General features: G+C 42.4%; 1 protein-coding gene across 1 annotated transcript in view; it reads right to left on the bottom strand.

Moving 5' to 3' along the window:
- LOC139388733 (ephrin-B2-like) overlaps window positions 1-19,468 on the bottom strand; it is a 61,548-nt gene extending 42,080 nt beyond the window's left edge. Inside the window, exons 1-2 of the mRNA XM_071135605.1 lie at window positions 19,334-19,468; window positions 19,027-19,168 (exon numbers count right to left, since the gene is read on the bottom strand). Coding sequence (XP_070991706.1) covers window positions 19,027-19,168; window positions 19,334-19,409 — 218 coding nt within the window. The 5' untranslated portion in view covers window positions 19,410-19,468. The remainder of the gene's footprint in view (window positions 1-19,026; window positions 19,169-19,333) is intronic.
- Window positions 19,469-19,732: the final 264 nt, after the last annotated feature.

Genomic DNA, 19,732 nt, shown 5'->3' with positions numbered 1-19,732 from the left:
GTCGCTGTCCCTGATCTCAGGTACCAACAGTGGTAACATTCCCCACAAATTTGCTCACATTTCAACGGAACGCGATGAAGGACGAGATAGGTTGGTTGATAGGGAAAAAAGAGGATACATGGAGAGATCGAGCTACTGAGTAAGTGATGAAAGGGTGAATCCACTAATGAAGAGATGACAGAGGGAAGGAGAGAGAGGAGAGCGAAAGAGAGAGAGTAATCCCCTCACAGACTGCTTTGTTGTCTGACTGACAGTGGAGCACTCCACAAGAGGGCTGGGTGTGTGTTGTGTTGTGTAGGATTATCCTCCCTTACTCGCACACCCCTAATCCGAGGTCAAGTGGTACAGCCCAATTGGTGCTTTTTCCAAAGTCACTTTCACAAGACTATGGAAAACTTTAGTCTTGTCTCACAAGCAGCATTTCACTGCAAGTTTGCCCATATACAGACAGCACTTTCCATTGCCCCTCTTCATTTGACACTGTTTAATCTCCCCAATCTAAACTATTTATCTGTTAAATATTTAGACTGGAAAACACACAGGCAGGCACGCACGCACGCACGCACGCACGCACGCACACACACACACACACACACACACACACACACAGCTGTCAGAGAGGGAGGTGTCACCAAACCTGGCCCCAGGATAAAGTGACTAATGGGACAGTTGAAATCAGTGAGGGACACACTTTTGGGGGGTTCTTGCATTGGAATTATATACCATAATAAACATAAAGTTAAAATGCTGAGTGTTTTGGAAGTGACAAGTTGGTGCGAAATCTGCAACCCATCTCCACTGCACTGTGTCAGCTCAATGGACAGCGCCCTACACCCTAAAGCAAGGCCATTTTGGTAATGATTATAGGCTACAAGATAGATAGGGTAATTCCCCTATTACAAACTGCCTATGTGTAACCGATGTGAAATGGCTAGCTAGTTAGTGGTGGCGCGCGCTAATAGCGTTTCAATCAGTGATGTCACTCGCTTTGAGACCTTGAAGTAGTGGTTCCCCTTGCTCTGCCAGGGCCGCGGCTTTTGTGGAGCGATGGGTAATGATGCTTCATAGGTGTCAGTTGGGATGTGTTCAGAGGGTCCGTGGTTCGAGCCCAGGTTGGGGCGAGGAGAGGGACGGAAGCTATACTGTTACATATGTGAATGCAGCCGAATACAACTTCTTTTTCTTTCCACAGTGCAGTGCATTTCAAAAGCTCCTTGCTTCATGCGTTTCTAGCGACTCCTTCGCTTCTATCAATAGCATGCTTCCAGTTAGAATACCCAGCTTGGGTGAAGGCCTCGTCTGTGTTAGCACTGGACCCAACACAGAACTTTCCACATGGGAACTAAAATGCAGCATCTGCAGTAACTGAGTATTCCAGCCACTCTCTTCCTATAAACTGGTTGCTATTAAATTAACTTTTTAGACAGAAAACTTGTGACTACAAACCTGGGCTGGCTCCTCTGTTCCAAGATTGTCAAGGATAGTCGGGGTGGATTGGGCTGTTGAGCCATTATCCTGGCGGCGCATCGAGGCAGTGGCATATTAGCTGGTTAGCGCTAATAACACTAACACCTTTTACAGCTAACTAAACTTTGTAGTGGTGGGGTGTGAGTGAAGCAGCTTTAACTGCAGGCTAAACTTAACTTGACCCCATCCTTATAAATCCAAATCCAATATTACAGGCGGCGGCATATATCTCGTTATTCACGTAGCCTACAACGTTATTCAAGTAGCCTACAACGTTATTCACATAGCCTTTAACGTTATTCATGTAGCCTACAGTGCTATTCACATAGCCTACAACGCTATTCATGTAGCCTACCAGTCCGACCACAGATAAGCAGCGTTTTCCTGCGCTTGTTATGGAAAAACAAAGGAGATACGTAACCACCCAGTGGCTTTCCATAGTCCCCAACACACAAACACACACTCCGCCGTGCGCTCTGTCTATAGTGCTGATACGGCGCAGTGGAGATATTGTCATTCAATCATTTTCATTTGGCTATTTTTATATAGAGACATAAAACTTAAACTGAGGTGGCACAAGTGGAGCCAGGCCCGGGTGTCACAGGAGTATAGGACAGGGTGGATTGTTCCTCACCACTGGATGTGTAAACAATGGATTCAAATCCAATTCCAAAGTTGAACTGCCGCGAGATGGTGCACACGAGCAAGATGAAACATCATATTGCATGAGCAAACACTGAGTGACTGTGAGTCGTCGCCGGAAGTTCTGGACTGGGGACCGTCGCCGGAAGCTCTGGACTGGGGACCGTCGCCGGAAGCCTGGTGAGTAGAGCCGGCACAGGTGGCACCGGACTGGTGATACTCACTTCAGGGCAAGTGTGAGGAGGAGACACAGGACGTACTGGACTGGGAAGGCACACTGGAGTCCTAGTGCGTGGAGCCGGCACAGGTGGTAGCAGGCACATGATGTACCGGACTGGGGAGATGTACTGGAGACCTGGTGCGTGGAGCCGGCACAACTGGTACCGAACAGATGACAACCACCGCACGGTGAATGGTGGGGAGCTAGCACAGGACGTACTGGGCTGTGGAGGCGCACTGGAGACTTGGTGTGTAGAGCTGGCACAGATGGTGCCAGGCTGAGAAGGCGCTCTTCAGCGCGCCTGCGCTGCAGCATACTCCTTGACAAAACCTCTTTCCGGTATCTCTCATTACCTTCCTCTATCGACTCCCACACAGGCTCTGGCCCTCTCCGCTGCTCGACCGCTAGCTCCGGCACCCACCCCATGTGGCTCAGGTACAAAAGTATCTATATCCACAGTAAAATGAGTCCTAAATCGACAAAACCTGAAAGGCCGCTCAGCAAGGAAGAAGCCACTGCTCGAAAACTGCCATAAAAAAGCCACGGTTTGCAACTGCACATCGGGACAAAGATCGTATTTTTTGGAGAAATGTCCTCTGGTCTGATGAAACAAAAATAGAACTGTTTGGCCATAATGAGCATCGTTATGTTTGGAGGAAAAATGGGGAGGCTTGCAAGCTGAAGAACACCATCCCAACCGTGAAGCACGGGGGTGGCAGCATCTTGTTGTGGGGGTGCTTTGCTGAAGGAGGGACTGGTGCACTTCACAAAATAGATGAGGGAGGAAGGGAGGAAAACTATTATGAAGATATATTGAAGCAACATATCAAGACATCAGTCAGGAAGTTAAAGCTTGTCGCAAATGGGTCTTCCAAATGGACAATGACCCCAAGCATACTTCCAAAGTTGTAGCAAAATGGCAATGTCAGGGTATTGGAGTGGCCATCACAAAGCTCTGACCTCAATCCAATAGAAGATTTGTGGGCAGAACTGAAAAAGCGTGTGCGAGCAAGGAGGTCCAGAAACCTGACTCAGTTATACCAGTTCTGTCAGGCAGAATGGGCCAAAATTCACCCAACTTATTGTGGGAAGCTTGCGGAAGGCTACCCGAAACGTTTGTCCCAAGTTAAACAATTTAAAGGCATCGCTAGCAAATACTAATTGAGTACACATGTATTTAAACTTTTGACCCACTGGGAATGTGATGAAAGAAATAAAAGCTGAAATAAATCATTATTTCTACTATTATTCTGACATTTCACATTCTTAAAATAAAGTGATGATCCTAACTGACCTAAGACAAGGAATTTCTACTAGGATTAAATGTCAGGAATTGTGAAAAACTGAGTTTCAATGTATTTGGCTAAGGTGTATATAAACTTCAGACTTCAACTGTATACTGTATGTAAGGTCCCTGTGTCAAGCAGTGAATTTCAAACACAGATTAAAACAAAGACCAGGGGCGTTTTCCAATGCCTCGCAAAAAGGGGAACCTATTGGTAGATGGGTTTAAAAAAAATAGCAGACATTGAATATCCCTTTGAGCCTGGTGAAGTTATTAATTACACTTTGTATGGTGTATCAATACACCCAGTCACTACAAAGATACAGTCAACATTGGTCTCATGGTGACATCCCTGAGCAGTTTCTTTCCTCTCTGGCAACTGAGTTAGGAAAGGTGCTTTAAAACAGTTTCAGAGTTTAATGGCTGTGATAGGAAAAAACTAAGGATGGATCAACAACATTGTAGTTACTCCACGATACTACCCGAAATGTCAGAGTGAAAAGAAGCAAGCTTGTACAGAATAAAAGTATTACAAAACATGCATCCTGTTTGCAATAATGCACTAAAGTAAAACTGTAAAAAATGTGGGAAATAAATTAACTTTATGTCCAGAAATACAAAATGTTATGTTTGAGTACCACTCTTCATATTTTCAAGCATGGTGGTGGCTGCATCATGTTAAGGGTATTCTTGTCATCGGCAAGGACTAGGGAGTTTTTTTTAGGATACAAATAAATGGAATATAGCTAAGCACAGGCAAAATCCTAGAGGAAACCTGGTGCAGTCTGCTTTCCAACATACACTGGGTGACAAATTACCCTTCAGCAGGGAACAACAACCTAAAACACAAGACTAAATCTACACTGGAGTTGCTTACCAAGACGACGTTGAATGTTCCCGAGTGGCCTAGATACAGTTTGACTTAAATCGTCTTGAAAACCTATGGCAAGATTTGAAAATGGCTGTCTAGCAATGATCAACAACCAACTTGGCAGAGCATGAAGAATTCTAAAAATAATAAGATATTGTACAATCCAGGTGTGCAAAGCTCTTAAAGATTTACCCAGATAGAGTCACTGCTGTAATCGCTGCCAAAGGTGATTCTAACATGTTTTGACTCAGGGGTGTGAATGAGATATTTCTGTATTTAAAAAAAAACATCTTTCCACTTTGTCAGGTGGTATTGTGTGAAAATATATATTTAACTTAATATTAGGAAGTTGTTATTAATGTTTTGTACACTCAGTGTATATAGTATAAATCAAATCAAATTGTATTTGTCACATGTGCCAAATACAACAGTGAAATGCTTACTAACAAGCCCTTAACCAACAATGCAGTTTTAAGAAAAATAAGTGTTAAGTAAAAAATAGATAAGTAAAAAATGTAAAATATAAATAACAAATAATTAAAGAGCAGCAGTAAAATAACAGTAGCAAGGCTATATACAGGGGGTACCGGCACAGAGTCAATGTGTGGTGACACAGGTTAGTCGAGGTAATTGAGTACATGTGTAACGGATGTGAAACGGCTAGCTTAGTTAGCGGTGCGCGATAAATAGCGTTTCAATCGGTAACGTCACTTGCTCTTAGACCTTGAAGTAGTGGTTGCTCTGCAAGGGCCGCTGCTTTTGTGGAGCGATGCTTCGTGGGTGACTGTTGTTGACGTGTGCAGAGGGTCCCTGGTTCGCGCCCGGGTATGGGCGAGGGGACGGTCTAAAGTTATACTGTTACATATGTAGTTAGAGTTAAAGTGACTATGCACAGATAATAAACAGAGAGTAGCAGCAGTGTAAAAGACGGGGTGGGTGGGGGGACAATGCAAATTGTCTGGGTAGACATTTTATTAGCTGTTCAGGAGTCTTATGGCTTGGGGGTAGAAGCTGTTAAGAAGCCTTTTCGGCATAGACTTGGTACTCCGGTACCTCTTCCCGTGCGGTAGCAGAGAGAACAGTCTATGACTTGGGTAGCCGTGGCATTTTCCTGTAAAGATTAGAAGAAGAAAAAATTTAAAGAAAAAAACAGAATACAATTCCATGTACAGATAAATAGTTAAGCAGTTAGATTAAACAACTCCTTTGTAAGATAAATATATTAAAATGAAACGTATGCAAACAGGTGAATTAACACTCCTCAGTTAGCAGGCTCAAGCAAGCTAAAACCCACATGGTATCAAAAACTAACTAGCAGAAATTGTTAACAACTTAGAAATGATTTAAACACACTTTGCTGTAGGCTACTATTTACTAGTTAACAAAAAGTAATATATGTCGTATAAAATATATTCACCCCACCCAGTATTGTAATCAAAACTTACCAGAAAGCTTGTAGTCCTTGGCTCAGACAGTGTAGAAGTGTGGGCTCAAAAGCATCTCATTAGTGTGCAAGATCTTGAGAATCAGCTGTACATGTGATGGAAGAGTGCACTGGACATGTGGTGTTAGAATGCACTGTGCATGCAGAGGGTTGCAATTCCATTGAATTGGGGAGTTTATTCCACAAGACCTAGAATTGTCTTATGTGTATCCCACAAAAATGTTCACTGTTATAAGCTAAAGTTTTTGATGAATTTAAGCAAAATTCCCCAAATTCCCGGGCTTAACTTCCTGTGGAAAATGTCTGACCCTTTGCAACCCTAGTTTGGACCATGATAGTTTGTTGGTGATGTGGACACCAAGGAACTTGACGCTCCCAACCTGCTCCACTACAGCCCCGTCGATGAGAATGGGGGCATGCTCAGTCTTCCTTTTTCCGTAGTCCACAATCATCTCCTTTGTCTTGATCACATTGAGGGATAGGTTGTTATCCTGGCACCACACGGCCAGGTCTCTGACCTCCTCCATATAGGCTGTTTCATCGTTGTAGGTGATCAGGCCTACCACTGTTGTGTCGTCGGCAAACTTAATAATGCCGTTGGGAGTCGTGCCTGGCCATGCAGTCATGGGTGAACAGGTAGTACAGGAGGGGACAGAGCACGCACCCCTGAGGGGATCAGCGAGGCAGATGTGTTGTTACCTACCCTTACCACTTGGGGGCAGCCTGTCAGAAAGTCTAGGATCCAGTTGCAGAGGGAGGTGTTTAGTCCCAGGGTCCTTAGCTTAGTGATGAGCTTTGAGGGCACTACGGTGTTGAACGCTGAACTGTAGTCAATGAATAGCATTCTCACGTAGGTGTTATTTTAGGCTACAAAATAAACGTTCTAGTGACACTGACTCACCCAATGATGAAGATGAAGCATAGGCTACTCACCGGTGATGGCCAATGCGCTCTTGCCAATATCTCAAGATAAGCTACTTTGAAAAACAGTGCTGTTCAACCAAAATCGCTCAAAAGCGGTTGAGAATATTTTTTTAAACCTCTACAGACAGATTAGCATTCTTTTCAGCAGTAGGTATTTGCTTTCCAAACGGTAGGCCTGTAAAATTGGTTTCCCTTTTTCATAGGCCTACTGTAGATTAGATTGGTTGCAGACAAGGTTGTTTTTATTGATCTGTTTGTCAGTGTCAGTAGTAGCCTATAGGCCTATACTACCCTGTATTTTTTTGTCTTAAAAAATATTGTTCTAATGTCTCATATCAAGTGTAGTAGAATTGCATGAAATTTGTTTATGAAAACAAGAGAAGAAATGTATCTGATAAAGCCTAAGCCTACTATACGCCACGCATTGAACAGTAGTTTTTGTTATATTATTAGCCTAAATTATGACTATCTACTCATCACATTAGGATTAGTAGGCTATTTTACATACGTCTGCAAATGCAATGCTAGATGCACAGAATGCTTTATTATAAATGTGCATTTTTATGGTGAATATGTGCTTCCTCAAACTGTGAAATGGTGCTACCACAATAAACAGAATATAGAGACAGATGATAAACATAATATGAAGACATTATACACAGCATAGTCGGATGAATAGTGCAAAGTCCATGCGGATAAAAGGATCATTGTGAACCAGGTGGCCGGTTGGTGAGGGCCACAGCGCAGGGGGAAGAAATGGTTCAGGTGGTGGGAGATTTTGATCGTGATTGACCTGAACCGTTTGCCAGAGGGGGTGGAAGAGGTCAGCGATGATCTTTACTGCATGCTTCCATGCCTTGGAGTTATGCAGTACCGCGATGGAGAGCAGGTGGTAGCCAATGACCCTCTCAGCAGACCGGACAATCCATTGCAGTAATGGAAGAGGCGAGGATGGACTCAAAGGTCATTTAGAACTGAATCAGTACACACAGCATTCAAAAGGAGGACTGAGAACAAAACAATGCCATGCATTCACCAAACATTGAACTGAGGAAAACAGATTTGTTTTATAGTAATTGTCTGATTGCAAACTACCATTGTCTATCAATTACAGAATCTCAAATTAAGTTTTATTGAATCCAGTCAGTAATACAGGAGTCAAATCGCATCGGGAGTCTCATTAGATCAGATGTTATCAGCAAGCCAGGGCCATCTGTGAAAAGAGGACAAGAACAAAGATAAGTGCAAACAGATAATACATGTATCATTCAACATAAGATTCTACCTAAAACAATGACATGAGCTCTGTCCTCATCCATCCCTGCTCAACTCCTCACTTCCTCTCTACTCGCATCCTTCTGAAGAGCCATTGGAGGAGATCTGAGGCGAGGAACCCTTGGGTCGTCTCTTCCAATGGGGTTTTAGAACATTAGGAACACCTTCCTAATATTGAGTTGCCCCTCCTTTTGCCCTCAGAACAGCCTCAATTCGTCGAGACATGGACTCTACAAGGTGTCGAAGTGTTCCGCAGGGATGCTGGCTCATGTTTAATCCAATGCTTCCCACAGTTGACTGGATGTTTTTTGGGTGGTGGACAATTCTTGATACACACAGGAAGCTGTTGAGTGTGAAAAACCCAGCAGCGTTGCAGTTCTTACACTAAAATGGTGCACCTGGCACCTACTACCATACCCCATTAAAAAGCATTCAAATCTTTTGTCTTGCCCATTCACCCTCAATGGCACACATACACAATCCATGTCTCTGAAGTTCTCTGAAGTTTGCACACACCGTACATAAACTTTTCTATTGTGTTATTGACTGTAAGTGTGTTTATCCCATTTGTAACTCTGTGTTGTTTTTGTTGCACTGCTATGCTTTATCTTGGCCAGGTTGAAGTTGTAAATGAGAACATGTTCTCAACTGGCCTACCTGGTTAAATAAAAGGTGAACTAAAAATAAAATAAATGTCTCAATTGTCTCAAGGCTTAAAAATCCTTCTTTAACCTGTCTCCTCTTCATCTACACTGATTGAAGTGGATTTAATAAGCGACATCAACAAGGGATCATAGCTTTCACCTGGTCAGTATACAGTTGAAGTCTGAAGTTTACATACACCTTAGCCAAATACATTTAAACTCAGTTTTTCACAATTCCTGACATTTAATCCTAGTAAAAATTCCCTGTCTTAGGTCAGTTAGGATCACCACTTTATTTTAAGAATGTGAAATGTCAGAATAATAGTAGAGAGAATGATTTATTTCAGCTTTTATTTCTTTCATCACATTCCCAGTGGGTCAGAAGTTTACATACACTATATTAGTATTTGGTAGCATTGCCTTTAAATTGTTTAATTTGGGTCAAACTTTTTGGGTAGCCTTCCCACAATAAGCTGGGTGAATTTTGGCCCATTCCTCCTGACAGAGCTGGTATAACTGAGTCAGGTTTGTAGGCCTCCTTGCTCACACACGTTTTTCAGTTCTGCAAACACATTTTCTACAGGATTGAGGTCAGGGCTTTCTGATGGCCACTCCAATACCTTGACTTTGTTGTACTTAAGCCATTTTGCCACAACTTTGGAAGTATGCTTGGGGTCATTGTCCATTTGGAAGACCCATTTGCGACCAAGCTTTAACTTCCTGACAGATGTCTTGAGATGTTGCTTCAATATATCCACAATTTTCCTACCTCATGATGGCATCTATTTTGTGAAATGCACCAGTCCCTCCTGCAGCAAAGCACCCCAACAACATGATGCTGCCATCCCCGTGCTTCACGGTTAGGATGGTGTTCTTCGGCTTGCAAGCCTCACCCTTTTTCCTCCAAACATAACGATGCTCATTATGACCAACTAGTTCTATTTTTGTTTCATCAGACCAGAGGACATTTCTCCAAAAAGTACGATCTTTGTCCCCATGTGCAGTTGCAAAACATAGTCTGGCTTTTTTTATGGCGGTTTTCGAGCAGTGGCTTCTTCCTTGCTGAGCGACCTTTCAGGTTATGGCGATATAGTACTTGTTTTACTGTGGATATAGATACTTTTGTACCCATTTCCTCCAGCATCTTCACAAGGTCCTTTACTGTTGTTCTGGGATTGATTTGCACTTTTCGCACCAAAGTACGTTCATCTCTAGGAGACTGAACGCGTCTCCTTCCTGAATGGTTTGACAGCTGCGCGGTCCCATGGTGTTTATACTTGCGTACTATTCTTTGTACAGATGAACGTGGTACCTTCAGGCTTTTGGAAATTGCAATACAATATTTCGTTCTGAGGTCTTAGCTCATTTCTTTTGATTTTCCCATGATGTCAAGCAAAGAGGCACCGAGTTTGAAGGTAAGCCTTGAAATACATCCACAGGTACACCTCCATAATTGACTAAAATTATGTCAATTAGCCAATCAGAAGCTTCTACAGCCATGACATCATTTTCTGGAATTTTCCAAGCTGTTTAAAGGCACAGTCAACTTAGTGTATGTAAACTTCTGACCAACTGGAATTATGATACCGTTATTATAAGTGAAATAATCTGTCTGTAAACAATTGTTGGAAAAATGACTTGTGTCATGCACAAAGTAGATGTCCTAACCAACTTGCCAAAACTATAGTTTGTTAACAAGAAATTTGTGGAGTGGTTGAAAAACTAGTTTTAATGACTCCAACCTAAGTGTATGTAAACTTCCGACTTCAAATGTTTGTCATGGAAAGAGCAGGTGTTCCTAATGTTGTGTAAGGCATAAGATGAGTTGGTGACTCACTGGTCCAAAGTTGATGTCCTCTGCCTCGTTGGTGTAGTGATCCAGGGTGATGAAGTAGAAGCCTGACTCCTCCTGGTCAAACATGTTCTCTCTACGCACACTGACCCGTCTCCTGAGAACAACTGGAGTGAGAGAGAAAATAAAATAAGAGGTTGGGAAATGTCATAGACAGAGTTCAATTGGAGCTCAAGGCAACAGTCCATTTTATGACTGCTGTGGCTATCAAAAGAGGCAACTATGGATAATAATTTTGCCAAATAAGTGATTCGGGACTGGATTGGGCCAAACTGTACCAATCCACGACACGTCAGTCAGTATGGCTCAGTATTGAACAGCCTGCTGTCATTTCATTCCCAACCCTCCTCGTAGAAAGCTATCCTCCTATAGGTTCACTTTATCCCTTATTTACACTACATATATTATTTAGCAGTGACTATCATATACAGTGCCTTGCGAAAGTATTCCGCCCCCTTGAACTTTGCGACCTTTTGCCACATTTCAGGCTTCAAACATAAAGATATAAAACTGTATTTTTTTGTGAAGAATCAACAACAAGTGGGACACAATCATGAAGTGGAACGACATTTATTGGATATTTCAAACTTTTTTAACAAATCAAAAACTGAAAAATTGGGCGTGCAAAATTATTCAGCCCCTTTACTTTCAGTGCAGCAAACTCTCTCCAGAAGTTCAGTGAGGATCTCTGAATGATCCAATGTTGACCTAAATGACTAATGATGATAAATACAATCCACCTGTGTGTAATCAAGTCTCCGTATAAATGCACCTGCACTGTGATAGTCTCAGAGGTCCGTCAAAAGCGCAGAGAGCATCATGAAGAACAAGGAACACACCAGGCAGGTCCGAGATACTGTTGTGAAGAAGTTTAAAGCCGGATTTGGATACAAAAAGATTTCCCAAGCTTTAAACATCCCAAGGAGCACTGTGCAAGCGATAATATTGAAATGGAAGGAGTATCAGACCACTGCAAATCTACCAAGACCTGGCCGTCCCTCTAAACTTTCAGCTCATACACGGAGAAGACTGATCAGAGATGCAGCCAAGAGGCCCATGATCACTCTGGATGAACTGCAGAGATCTACAGCTGAGGTGGGAGACTCTGTCCATAGGACAACAATCAGTCGTATATTGCACAAATCTGGCCTTTATGGAAGAGTGGCAAGAAGAAAGCCATTTCTTAAAGATATCCATAAAAAGTGTTGTTTAAAGTTTGCCACAAGCCACCTGGGAGACACACCAAACATGTGGAAGAAGGTGCTCTGGTCAGATGAAACCAAAATTTAACATTTTGGCAACAATGCAAAACGTTATGTTTGGCGTAAAAGCAACACAGCGCATCACCCTGAACACGCCATCCCCACTGTCAAACATGGTGGTGGCAGCATCATGGTTTGGGCCTGCTTTTCTTCAGCAGGGAAAGGGAAGATGGTTAAAATTGATGGGAAGATGGATGGAGCCAAATACAGGACCATTCTGGAAGAAAACCTGATGGAGTCTGCAAAAGACCTGAGACTGGGACAGAGATTTGTCGTCCAACAAGACAATGATCCAAAACATAAAGCAAAATCTACAATGGAATGGTTCAAAAATAAACATATCCAGGTGTTAGAATGGCCAAGTCAAAGTCCAGACCCGAATCCAATCGAGAATCTGTGGAAAGAACTGAAAACTGCTGTTCACAAATGCTCTCCATCCAACCTCACTGAGCTCGAGCTGTTTTGCAAGGAGGAATGGGAAAAAATGTCAGTTTCTCGATGTGCAAAACTGATAGAGACATACCCCAAGCGACTTACAGCTGTAATCGCAGCAAAAGGTGGCGCTACAAAGTATTAACTTAAGGGGGCTGAATAATTTTGCACGCCCAATCTTTCAGTTTTTGATTTGTTAAAAAAGTTTGAAATATCCAATAAATGTCGTTCCACTTCATGACTGTGTCCCACTTGTTGTTGATTCTTCACAAAAAAATACAGTTTAATATCTTTATGTTTGAAGCCTGAAATGTGGCAAAAGGTCGCAAAGTTCAAGGGGGCCGAATACTTTCGCAAGGCACTGTACATTCAGTATACCCATCCTCCGGATAGAACCATCTGGTCATCATCCTATCTATGTGACAAATGTCCTATGCACAATTCCATCATACAGTTTCAAAGAAATTTGAGGAAGTCTCAGTACCATTAATGATTAAGTTACGGGAGTGATTAGTGGATGTCATAGTTACCTGCTGGAAGTCCCCAGAGTGCTGTACGTAGAGGAGAGCCAAGGTAAGCAACTTGGAACCGAATGGGCTCCTGTATCTCTGGTCTGTCAGCTGAGCAAAGAACAACCCCACTTGGCACACACTGGTTTAATCAATGTTGTTTCCACGTCATTTCAATTAAATGACGCTGAACCAACGTGGAATAGACGTTGAATTGACGTCTGTGCCCATTGGGACTTCACCACCACATATTAGTGACAGTGGACCTGCATGGAAAAAGGTATGGAGAGATAATTGTTTTTGACGCCATTCCCATTTATTGTAACTGCACAAAAACTGACAGATTAAAAGTGATCAAATCTATTCAATAATTTGAAAGTATGCGCTTAGCGTTTTACAATATTAGCTATTATTTGGTTCGGGGCCTGACCTCTCGACTTCCCCTCCTCAATCATAGCCCTCTTGCACCGTGAGTCTTCACTGTCTGTTCTTATACTTCAGTGGTCTGTTCACACCATGCCTCTCCCCACTCTTCTGCCACTCCTTCCCAGTCATACTATTCTCCCAAGTCCTCTTCCTCTACTAAATCCCTTGTTGACTTACAATGCTCTTAGTTAAACCAGAGACGGTATAGAAAACAAAACCATCTTTGGTTAAACCACAGTTAAACGTTAGCTAGATGGTTAGCTAGTTAGCTTCCTACCTACTATCGTTAACCTAATAACCTGCTTTTAAAACAGAATACCAAATAACTACCTACTTCAATTTTGAAATGATAGTTGATTAGCTAAGCTAGTTTATTTTTTAGTTTCTCTACTGAAAAACGATCAAACTTACCTCTTTATTGACAGCCATCGTTCACCCTTTCCTCTTCTGTGCTCAAAAATAGGTGGTCACTAGTTACCACAGCCAAAGTCATTAACCCTGCCTATTTTATCTGATTTTAAACCTAAACATAAAGGTGTTACAATTTTTTTTAAATTCATTTGTGCATTCTAATTTCCAAAAATTTCAATAATATATCTGCAGTAATATTGGAACTGTAGTGTTTAACAATATAACTTATCTGCCAGTGTTGTGATTGGCTGTGATATTTGCCTATTGATTTCTCCCACCAGAGTGGCATCTGTTGTCAAAATGGGAAAGCTGTTTTGACTTTATGGCTGTGTTATCTAGTGGAATCGCTCTGTCATTTCCTGGTTGCAAAAACTCTACACTGTTTGCTCAAAGTCAGATTTTGTGAGAGATCAAGCACTGAATATTGTAGGGAATTATTGTATCATCTAAATCGCTGTAAAGTATTTTTTCATTTTATTTTTTTAAATAATCATTTTTACAGCTGTTTAAAGCTGGTGGACCAAAACCAAACATTTTGGTTTGGGTCCACCAGCTTCAAAAAGCGGTTTTGGAAATGACAAAGCAATTTCCATTAGAAGTCAGAACCCATCAGAACCCACAAAGTCAGAACCCATTTTGATGCTGCTCAGGGGGGAGAAATCAATAGGCAAATATCAGCAAATCACAACACTGGCGGGTAAGTAGTACTATCACTCCATTATTACTGCAGTTATATTATGCACATTTTCTGAAATTACAATGCAAAAATAAAAATAAATCCTATGTGTAGCACGTTTAACCCTAACCTTATGGAAACTCAAAAATCCGTTAGAGCATTCGTGATTGATCCAAAAACATGACCAATTGTGTTTCAGTAGACTGCTACACGCTATGTTCATTGGGTAGAATTTTCCTGTTATAAAACGATAGAATGAAGTTCAGAGCGCAAGGTGGATTTTGGACAGCAAACTGGAAAATTGGGGTTAAATGGGGAGGAGACATCCGTGTGGGGATGCAGCGTATTTGTAAGTGCAGTCATTTGAGTCTTGACATGTAGTCAGTGGAATAAAAATCCCTGCTCTCCAATTAATTTATTGCGTGCGACAATGTAGTTCTGTTCGCTCAAAGTCATACTCGCAAGCTCTCAATTTCAATTTGCGTGCACCACGCTGGCCTGCGCTTGCGGGACCCATCCTCTGCTCGCTCGACCACATTGATTCTCTCTCAACTCAAGTGTTTGCTCACACAATGATCTTTCATCTTGCTCGCCCCTGAACACCCCAACTGAGTCAGATGCTGAGTGACTGATTGGGAATACACACACACACAGACCAACAACAACGATACCCACACCCCTGGGAACAACATGCACAAACACAAAAAATACACAAGCCAATAAACACACACCTACTCCTTTCTCATACACAAATCACACGCACTCCTAACCTGGGGATGTAACACTCTGGCTATATAAGGCAGTGTAAGGGGGTAATAAGGATGAACATGTGAAGATGCAGAGAGCTCAGTCTCCTGACACTGTATCGGTATTTCCTTTCTTTTCCCAATCTTTAAAATGTTTTAATCTGAAACGCTTAGCCCAGTTAAGCAGGCTTTTATCCTCAGCCAATTAGCAGACGATTCATTAAATATTGAGCAGCCTGTGAAGGATGAATTTTTAATGCCCATTTGAGGGGGAGAGTTGTACAACAACTTCCCCTGGAGCGATGACAGACTGCACTCAGAACTGTTTACAGTCATTTACCAAGCATACACGACTCGGCTTTAGATGTCAGAAGACCCCTGCAGTCCCTAACCCCACACACACACACTCACTCACACCCACCCACCACACAGACAAGACAGAGACAGCAACAGGATAGTAGGATATGATGGAGGGACACCAGACAAGACAGAGACAGCAACAGAAGAGTAGGATATGATGGAGGGACACCAGACAAGACAGCAACAGCAACAGAAGAGTAGGATATGATGGAGGGACACCAGACAGAGACAGCAACAGAAGAGTAGGATATGATGGAGGGACACCAGACAAGACAGAGACAGCAACAGGAGAGTAGGATATGATGGAGGGACACCAGACAAGACAGAGACAGCAACAGAAGAGTAGGATATGATGGAGGGACACCAGACAAGACAGAGACAGCAACAGGAGAGTAGGATATGATGGAGGGACACCAGACAAGACAGAGACAGCAACAGGAGAGTAGGATATGATGGAGGGACACCAGACAAGACAGCAACAGAAGAGTAGGATATGATGGAGGGACACCAGACAAGACAGAGACAGCAACAGAAGAGTAGGATATGATGGAGGGACACCAGACAAGACAGAGACAGCAACAGGAGAGTAGGATATGATGGAGGGACACCAGACAAGACAGAGACAGCAACAGGAGAGTAGAATTTGATGGAGGGACACCAGACAAGAGATGAGATGCAGTGCCTTCGACCGCTGCGCCACTCGGGGGGCCCAAAAAGCTATACTCCAATCAAAATAATTATCCAAATACAGGAACCTTTTCTCCACAGAACACATTGGTATGTGGTTTTGGTTTGTCCAGACAAAACCAGTCTGTCAAAAGTTGCTAACTCACTAAATTCTCAAACTAAATAGATCCTGTAATTCCAACCTCAAAAAGATTTTCTAAAAATAAAACTACTTGTCTATCTAAAAGCTAAATGTTTGTTTTTGACTTTATAATTCTATTTGAGGTTCCACATGTTGTCATGGAAAATAAATGTTATTTCCAACAACCAATGAGCAACTCCGCCGTAAAACCAGCTGCATATTGAACGTTGAGATTGCCTTAAGGCCAGTCTCTTTGGCAGTGACATCGAGAGGCATGTTAGCTAAAAAGACAGGTACCCAGATTAGAGACATTCAATACCCTCCTGGATCTAGATCCATGTTGCCTAAATGGTTTCGTGCGTAAAAAAATGCTTAAAAAAATAGTATACACACACACTGAATAAAAAATATAAACACAATATGTAAATTCTTGGTCCCAATGTTTCCTGAGCTGAAATAAAAGATCTCAGAAATGTGCCATTCGCACAAAAAGCTTATTTCTCTCAAATTTTGTGCACAAATTTGTTAACATCTTTGTTAGTGGGCATTTCTCCTTTTCCAAGATAATCCATCCACCTGACATGTGCGGCATATCAAGAACTTATTAAACAGCATGATCATTACACAGGTGCTGGGGACAATAAAAGGCCACCCTTAAATTGTGCAATTTGCACATTTAAGAGTGCAATTCTGTCACACAACAACACAATGCCACAGATGTCTCAATGTTGAGGGAGTTTGCAATTGGCATGCTGACTGCAGGAATGTCCACCAGAGCTGTTGCCACAGAATTGAATGTTAATTTCTCTACCATAAGCCGCCTCCAACGTCATTTTACAGAATTTGGCAGTAGGTCCAACCGGCCTCACAACCGCAGCCCACGTGTAACGACACCAGCCTACGACCTCCACACCCGACTTCTCCACCTGCGGGATCATCTGAGACCAGCCACCCGGACAGCTGATGAAACTAAGGGGTATTTCTGTCAGTAATAAAGCCCTTTTGTGGGGAAAAACTCATTCTGATTGGTTAGTCCTGGCTCCCAAGTGGGTGCGCCGATGCCCTCCCAGGCCCAGCCATGGCTGGCCTCCTGCCAGTCATGTGAAATCCATAGATTAGGGCCTAATGGATTTATTTCAATTGACTGAGTTCCTTATGAACTGTACCTCCATAAAATCGTTGAAATTGATGCATGTTGCGTTTATATTTTTGTTCAGTATATATATAAAATAACCGCCCAACCCTACATGAGACAGTAACAGACAAAACAGAGAAAGTGACAGAGGGCAGATGGAAAGAGAACAGAGGTGGGTTGAGCACAGAGACTGTATTCCCTTCTAGCTGATCTATACATTCTAATTAGTTGTATTTACTTGCACAGATTATAACAGGTGAAATACAAACAGTGAAAAGGTTAAACATGGTTAACAAAGAATTATCAGGTGAGGTGAAAAAGCCTGTGAAATTACTAATAAAACAATTGTTTACTTTTACACTTAACAACCAGGACAGGATGAGAATGGAGACTAGACAAAAGAAACAGCAACAGACAACACAGAGAAAGTGGACTACCACTTAAAGCTGCTCTATGGATTCTAATTACTGTTAAGTGTCTCTCTCTCTCTCTGTGTGTGTGTGTGTGTGTGTGTTGTTGAAGTTGTTGAGTGGTATGGTAGTTTTTGGCAATACACTGTAGATGTATGTGCTCTATTGTAGAGAGACCCACAGTAGCTATTGTAATTGAGTACTGGAAGTGTCTGCTGTGGCAGGTGTGAAGGTGCAAGTTTCCTGAAAAATATTTTATCTCTTATATCTCAATGTTCACCAAATCCATGCATTTAAGCTGTTGAAATTCCTATTTTGTTGCCAATTGAGAATGACCTGGACACCCCTACTTGCATTGGATTAAACCCCCAACACCTTAAAATGAATTGATGCAGAATTACCGCATGCTTACCAGAATATGTGAGAGTCTGAGCTTTGATAATAGCTCAAACTTGCTTGAACAGTGTGGGACAAATCCAGGCCAGGTTCTCACTGGCTTTCATAGTGTCCATTTCGGGTGGATTCCAACCTTAGCATGAGTTTGCACAGGCGGGAGGGGATCGAGGAACGAACGAGCGGACTACACGCACGCGACCTTTTATGAGGGTGCAATCATGCGTGAAGACCACCCCCTCTCTCACGCAACCCTGACATAATAGCAGTCTGCCAAAAACAGGCATTCCCTCGCATAACAACCCCATTGCCATCTCCTTGCTCTCTATGGACAGAAAGGGTATGCTGTGGTTTTACACTGGTCTATATTTAACACCGATCTGTTGAATAGGACCGGTTGCCAGTAAACTCCTTCCTCGACCGTAATCCTCTCCAACGAAGTCAGTATCCACACCACCACTCATCTCCACCAGCAACAACTAGGCCTAGGCTAGCCTAGTCTACAGTTGGATATTGAGTGAACCCATGTAATTCGAGACCTGAAATCGAAGCTCACAGAATAATCATTCAGTGTCCTAAAGGTATGGTCCCCATGAGGTGGTAATTGTAAAGCGTTTAATATCTGTCTTCAAATGCCACTCTGCCGGACTGCATGCAATGTCACCAATATAACCTACAGTTCTTCATGCTTTGATCGGCAGTCAAGGAACGGTGTCCTTTGCATTATCTATTCAGTCAGTCATAATCGGACAGCAATGTGTTTTTGGGGAAAATGTATGACAAATCTAAAGTACGGTATGCAAGCCTATATGAAATTAAAGTTTAACCACTTACCTCTTGTTCAATGTATTCCAATAAATAGGTTCCATGTTACTTGCAGTTATTCCCAGTAAATCCACAAGAAAAATCAAAATAAATCCCAAACCATTACAGCCGTCCCAAAACGCGAAAGCCATTCCTGCTCCTTGGCTCTCTACTGTCGTTTTACCCCCGAAAAAAGAAGGGACGGGGAATCGAGTTAGACAAAGAGTGCGAACGAAGTTCACTAAATCCCTCAGTGTGCACAGCTATAGCGTGACTTGGGCAAACACCTAAGGAAAAACTTCAACAACAAAAACAATCAACCAGAGACAACACTCACAGTAGTTGGAATGTGTGAGGGGATACAATGTGTCGGCCTCTCTAGTCTTGCGTTTAAAGTGTATCAGCGGCCACATGTAGGTTTCTGGTTCGAAACGTGTCCAGCAATACGGGACATTGCATGATGATAAGGCCACTGTCCACCCACTCTCCAAATGAATATGCACCGATTGTCCAGATTATCAGTGTAAATTCCTACCAATAGGCTACCTTGAAAGGATAATTTTGGATAGTGGGCGTTTATCTATTATTTTGCAAAGTGCCATAAACTACCTTGCCATCCAGATGCGCAGGCTTGCTCGCTCCAATTTCCATCTGCACGCATACAACATTGGACTATGGTATATAAGCGAGCATTCACTGACCCAAATTGATAATGGGCTGTCCTCTGTGCTCATAT

Source organism: Oncorhynchus clarkii, chromosome 29 (assembly GCF_045791955.1).
Source record: "Oncorhynchus clarkii lewisi isolate Uvic-CL-2024 chromosome 29, UVic_Ocla_1.0, whole genome shotgun sequence".
Lineage (NCBI taxonomy): Eukaryota > Metazoa > Chordata > Actinopteri > Salmoniformes > Salmonidae > Oncorhynchus > Oncorhynchus clarkii.
The sequence above is the reverse complement of the archived record's forward strand: the minus strand, read 5'-3'. Positions and strand labels throughout refer to the sequence as shown.